Source organism: Belonocnema kinseyi, chromosome 8 (assembly GCF_010883055.1).
Source record: "Belonocnema kinseyi isolate 2016_QV_RU_SX_M_011 chromosome 8, B_treatae_v1, whole genome shotgun sequence".
Taxonomy (NCBI): Eukaryota; Metazoa; Arthropoda; class Insecta; order Hymenoptera; family Cynipidae; genus Belonocnema; species Belonocnema kinseyi.
Genome location: NC_046664.1, coordinates 65,392,016 through 65,398,091, shown reverse-complemented (window position 1 = coordinate 65,398,091; position 6,076 = coordinate 65,392,016). Strand labels below are relative to the sequence as shown.

Here is a 6,076-nt window from a genome sequence, read left to right as displayed (position 1 = left end):
TCTATTATTATTAAGCTTTGTACTTAAACGTAGTTTTCTTTCGGCTCTTGCATTTCTCAAAGTTTGAGACCGATATTTTATGTATAAAAAAAGTTTGAACGTGTCACATGCCCTTAATCTTGTAACATAAGTTAGATTCTTTGGAAATTCTACGAAATTCTTCAAAATTCTTTCAACATTTTTAAATCACTTGAAATTTTTTGTAATCTTTGAAAATAAATCATTTTAAATTTCTTGAATACAAATTAAATTAAACGTTTTCATTAAAGTTCTCTAGAAAAACATTAAAATCTCTTGAAACCTTTGAATCCCTAGAAAATAAATTAAATTTAACTTATTAAGTAAAGTTCTCTAAACAATAACCATTCAAATCCTAAGAAATCTTTCTAATCCCTTGAAATCTTTGGCATCGCTAGGATCTTTTAAATTTTAACTTATATTCATTCATTTCCTAAATTCCTCTCAAAATTCCTTAGAATCTTTGGAAATCTTATAAGATTCTTCTAATTCACTTGAAATTTGTTAATCTCTTGAAATGCTCTGGAAATAAGTAAATCATTCGAAATACCTTAAATATTTAAATTAAGCTAATTTATTAAAGTTCTGATAAAAAAACTCGTTCCAATACTTTAAATCTGATGAAATTCCTTAGAATATCTTAAAATCCCTTAAAATCTTTGAAATCACTAAGAATTCCTTGAAATTTAATTTCCTTACGAATATTTTCCATAATCGTCTGGAAATTCCTTCATATTTCTAGAAATTCAACTAAATCATTCAATCAAATACTCTAAATATTGTGAAATTCCTTTAAATTTCTTAAAGTTTCTTGAAATATTTGAAATCGCTGAGATTCCTTTAACATTTAATTTAGTTTAATTTACTTTCCGAAAATATCTATAAATCCCTGCAAATCTCTAAGAAACCTAAAAAATGGTTTGAAATCTCTCCAAATCTTTTAGAATCCCTTAAAATTCACGAAAATCATTGAAATCCTGTTAAATTCCTTGAAATGTTTCTCAATCTTACAAAATTTCTTAAAATACGTCGAAATATTTTTAAATCTCTTGAAACACAATGAAATATTTGAAATCTTTTAGCTCATTTAAAATTCTGTAATTCACGTGTGGTTTCTCTATGTTTTGCATCAATTCTTTCCACATTTTAACATTATTCTCCGATAATAATTTTCTATAATGATTTTTCTAGAACCGTGTAACAAATTATAAGAAATAGCATGAGATTGTAAAGAGAGATTACAAAAGTAATTAACCCCTCGGCGATTTCCAATGAGAATTGGAGAATTACTTCTAGGAGCCTTGTTAAAATTGGTGCGAATTTGTAGGTATGGGTCAGGGCTTGTCTCGCGGCTGTATTTCGACATGCGGTTTGTAAAACATCGACAGCACTCCAGAGTAAAGTAGTTTTTGAACCTAACGTATTCATTAATTCGTGTAGGCTCACGTAAAAATCGGCAGCTATGCAACTTCCTGGATCGAATATACTCATATCTATCGATGCACTTATCACCTGCGAAAAATGTGTACAAATATTTGTTTACTTAAATAGGAAAATTAACTTTACTATGCTAAGGGATCTTCCATAAACTACGATACCAACTTATATTTTTGGATAAAGATTCATCTCTTCGGTACAACATTTGGTAAAAAATTGATCTTTTTTAGTTGAAAATTCGTTTTTTTAGCAAAACATTAATCTTCTCAATTAATCATTAACCTTTTACGATGAAAAAGCATCTTTTTAGTTTAAAATTTGAATATTTTCTTGAATATTTCTTTTTTTAAATTACATTCAACTGTTTGTATTTCGGATTAAAATATTTTTTCGGTGAAATATCAAGTATTGCAGTTTTAGTTGAGAATTCATCTTTTCGTTTGAAAATTGAACTGGTTTGTAGAAAATTCGTCTTTTTGGCCTGAAAATTTAACAATCTCGTAGAAAATTACAGTATATAGTGGAAAATGAGCCCTTTGAGTACAAATGTCTTCTGTTCGGTTTGAAAATTCAATCATTTTGTAGAAAATATGTCCTTTCCGTTTAAAAATTCATATTTTCAGATAGACCATCTTTTTAGTGAAAACGGAAAATAATTGGTTGTAAATTCATCCTTTTGGTGAAAATTAAACTATTTTGGTAGAAAACTGAATTATATGGTTAAAAATTAAACTATTTATTTGACATATTAACTATAGGGTAGAAAATTAACTTCCTTGTTAAAAACTCATGGTGTTGATTTAAAAATTCAATTGTTTTGTCGAAAATTCAGCAATTTTGTTGAAAAATTGCCTTTTTAGGTAGATAATGACTCTTCTTTTTTGGAAATTCATCTTCTTGGATGTGTATTTATCTATTTTGTTAAAAGCTCGTCTTTTTTGGTTTAAATTACTTTTTTGTTGAAAATTAACTCTTCAAAATACTATTTTCTTAAGACATCTTTTTTGGTCGAAAATTTAACTGTTTTCTTGAAAATTCGTCCATTTAGATTGAAAATTCATACGTTAAATCTTAATTCTTTCATGGAGAATTCATCTTTTTTCTTTAAGAACTGTACTATAGTTAGTTAAAAATCCAACTATTTTGTTTAAAATTAAACCATTTTTTTAAAGCCTTCGTAGCTGAAAATTCTCACTGTAGAGCAACTTAATGAAAACGCGAAAAACGCAGAATAAACATGCAATCCGTGTATAATCAAAACAGGTTCGTTACTATCCGGGTAGCGGAAAAAATATCGAAAAGTTGGTAACCTAATTTATGAAGATCATGCCTAAAATTGATAAAGAAAAATAATAGCCAACGCAATGCAATTTAAAATTGTCAAATTTTGAAACTGTAAATATAAAGCTGTTCAATTTCTGAACATTTCAGTTTAAAAGTATGTAAATATTGAAAATATTAAATATTTTTAACAAAGGGAAGAGTATTATATCCAATTTTAATTTTCTTGTACCATCATACTCTTATAGGTTATTTTTAGGTTACATTTGCAACATAATGAAGATAACCATCTAAGAAATATGCTACATGGGATCACTTTATAAAAAGAAAAATAATGCAATTGCAGGTAATTAACTATTCAGAAACAACAATATATAATAAGCTTACCCCAAGATTCATTTGAAGAACTGAAGTTGTACCTTCGCTTGGGTGTTTGGAATATTCATTGACTGCATTGATAAATGCTCTGATGTGCTGATATTTCTCCATTTTTTACTATTGTAATATTTCTTGACTCGTATGCATAAATGAGGTAAAAGATTCAGTTCATGAAGATAGAAGTCCACAACCGAAACACAAAGAATTTCCACGTAGAAGTTGAGGACACACGTGCAATTTTGTTCAGTTTAAAAACAACATTTAACACTCGAACGGGTTAATAATCGACATAGAAGACTAATTTCGGCACACGAATCACAAAAATCTTCATCAGTTCGGTGTTTAAATCGAAAAATTAGACCACAAAATTCATCAAAACAACCGCTAAAACGCGCAAACTGTCACTTCACCGTCCATTTTTAAAAAAACTTCTGTGCGTTCAAATGTGCCAATAAAAAAGAGAGACACTGCGCATGTGTTGTAATAGTAGCGGGAATTTCAAGTTGGAAAAATATTATATGCCTTGAATTTTTTAAATACAAAATTTAATTTGCTCAGATCTACAGATATTTCACTTATAAAATATATCGAATTTCTTTATTTGTAATTAAAAATGTAAATAAAAATACTATTTTTTTCTTTTTTTTCTTCTGTCCTTCATATTTCAATTTCTTTCCTTGTCAATCAACTTCTCAATTCGTTCGACGATTTCCGGGGTCAATTTTCTCAGAAGACTTAAAACTTTTTTCAAACGATTTTTCAAAATTATAATTCTTGCAGCTTGGATAAAATGAGCAATAATAGTGTAACGTAAAAACCAATCACAGCTTAACTGGTGTGTGGTGATTTTCTCAAAATTCTAAAATTATTATTTAGATTGTTAACATACTTTAGTTCAAATAAAATTTTAAATTATTGCATGTAATTAAAATTACTTCGGTACAAGATCTGAGGGTTCGCTGTCTGATTTTAATAACTTTTGGCCTCTGAAGCAATTCTTCTTTCGTTGTTGTTATAAGTTTATTTTTGTATTCAAAGGAATGTTGCTTTCGTTTTGCAAGAATCGAATCAAACTTTTCGTTATAGGAATCGGACAAACTTTCACCTAATTTCGGCTTGTGGTTATTTCTTGCATTTTCATTCAGTTTTAAGAGTTGTTCAGATTTATGCAAAAATTCATTTTGGTGGTTCATTTTTTCCTTCATTGTATCACATTTGTACATACTAAGAGGTCCTGTTAAAATCATTCCATTACAAATTTAAAATTTTTTTGAAGTTTGGAAAAATATGATTTGCGTTGTTCTTAACTTTGTAGTGATTTTAAAATGAAAATGCACACCTCGTAATTCGAATTCATCGTGTACCTTTTTTAAACGAGCATTCATAATCAAATTTACTCCATGCAAGGAAAATGCGGGTATTTTTCCCAACTTTTTGAATAATTTATATTCATAATTCTGAATTTTTTTCTTTTCCTTTTTTTGTTGAGAAAAATGTAAAGAAGTCGAAGTAATTTTATTCTCTAATTTAATGGGCTCCGACACAGAATTTGTCTTCTTGGGCTCTTTCTGATTCTCAAGAGGTACTTCAATCACTTCTTCTAACTTCTCTCTCGACAATTAATTAAATAATAATTTAAAATAAGCAATAAAACTCCTTTCTATGTATCAAAATTAATCAAATAAAAATATTACCGTTGAAGACCAGGATAAGTGTAAGCGATAAAATTTATCAGAAAAGGCGATTTACATATTTCGGGTATAAATAATTGAATTTGGAATGTTGCAGTGATGTACCGCAATGCTTGGTATTCGACATTAAGAAAAATAGGATTTTGTCCTGGCTTCAAAGATCCTAAAAATACATAATATATTCATTCAAATACTTTTCTTCAGATAAAATTCTATAGCTTCTAATTATCAAAAATTATTTTCACCATATAGAGGATAGATATGCAGGCAACATTGGATTTCTGACAAAGGAAAAACAGCGAAAGAAATTTTTTTCATGGGATCAGAGTGAATTGGTATCTTATAAGAAACGCTAAATCAGAATATTGAAATTAGGAACTCTATTTATTTTAAATTAAATTAAATTTGATGAAAGATTAATCAAAATAACTTTAACTATTTTAAAATCAGAACACTCACGTGGCAGCCAAAGGAACTTTTCCAAAGTCCACAGTTTTTGGATAATTAATTTCACATGAAGGTGCTGCTGATAATTTTAAAATAGAATATCTTTTCTCAAATTCTTGGATTTTTATCGAATCGTGATAATGTCGAATTTCATCGGGTATGAAACGAATTTTTAATTCGAAACTGTAACCTGGATTCAACCATTCCTTTTTGTACAAAATTATTTTTAATTTACTTATAAAAATATTTGTTTATGTCTTAAGGCATAAACAGAATATAATGACATCATAATTATAATCAAAATTTGTATACCTTAAGAGTTTTTGAAGTAATTTTAAAATAACAAGTTCCCGGAGGAGAAATTAAAAGAGGACAAGGTTTAGATGAGTAATTCGTTATTTGCACTATTTTCTGTTGCGTTTTCATATTCGTTCGAAAAAAGGTAAATTTTAATTGTTGTGGAGTGATTACAATTGATTTTTTTTTCGATTCTTCTTTAACTTTGTCTGAAAAGACGATAAAATATTGTATAAAATAAACTAATAAATTTAATTTGGTTAAGACTTCGTATCACGATTTTAATAAAATTACTATTACGTTCAAATAATTATTTCTACAATTTTCTCCTGGCTAACCTTTTTTATCAAATTCATCTTTGTGGTCACATTTAAAAATTGTCGATACTTTTGCTTCATCATTTTTTGGCATTTTATAATGCACCAGATTCTACTTTATACAAATTTTAGAAATTGACAGTTTATGGTTTACCTTATTGACAGCTGATTGACAGCTCTGCGGAAATCCCGCTTTAATTTGAATTATTT

General features: G+C 27.9%; 2 protein-coding genes across 5 annotated transcripts in view; both read right to left on the bottom strand.

Annotated features, from left to right (window-relative positions):
• The window catches only part of LOC117177666 (protein CIP2A homolog), a 97,055-nt gene extending 93,830 nt beyond the window's left edge, over positions 1-3,225 (bottom strand). For all 3 annotated transcript variants that reach the window (XM_033368483.1, XM_033368484.1, XM_033368482.1), the window contains exons 1-2: positions 3,124-3,225; positions 1,309-1,530 (exon numbers count right to left, since the gene is read on the bottom strand). In XM_033368483.1, the coding sequence (XP_033224374.1) occupies positions 1,309-1,530; positions 3,124-3,225 (324 nt within the window). The remainder of the gene's footprint in view (positions 1-1,308; positions 1,531-3,123) is intronic.
• Positions 3,226-3,743: 518 nt separating this feature from the next.
• Positions 3,744-5,989, bottom strand: LOC117178389 (cilia- and flagella-associated protein 221-like). Of its 2 annotated transcripts, none has more exons than XM_033369816.1 (8): positions 5,888-5,989; positions 5,565-5,758; positions 5,265-5,458; positions 5,051-5,157; positions 4,809-4,968; positions 4,454-4,725; positions 4,050-4,348; positions 3,744-3,973 (listed from the first exon to the last, which is right to left on the bottom strand). In XM_033369816.1, the coding sequence occupies exons 1-8, from the start codon at positions 5,958-5,960 to the stop codon at positions 3,779-3,781; spliced, it is 1,494 nt and encodes a 497-aa protein (XP_033225707.1). In that variant the 5' UTR covers positions 5,961-5,989; the 3' UTR covers positions 3,744-3,778. The 2 variants fall into 2 exon arrangements, with proteins under 2 accessions (XP_033225707.1, XP_033225708.1); XM_033369817.1 differs by having other exon boundaries at positions 5,850-5,985.
• Positions 5,990-6,076: the final 87 nt, after the last annotated feature.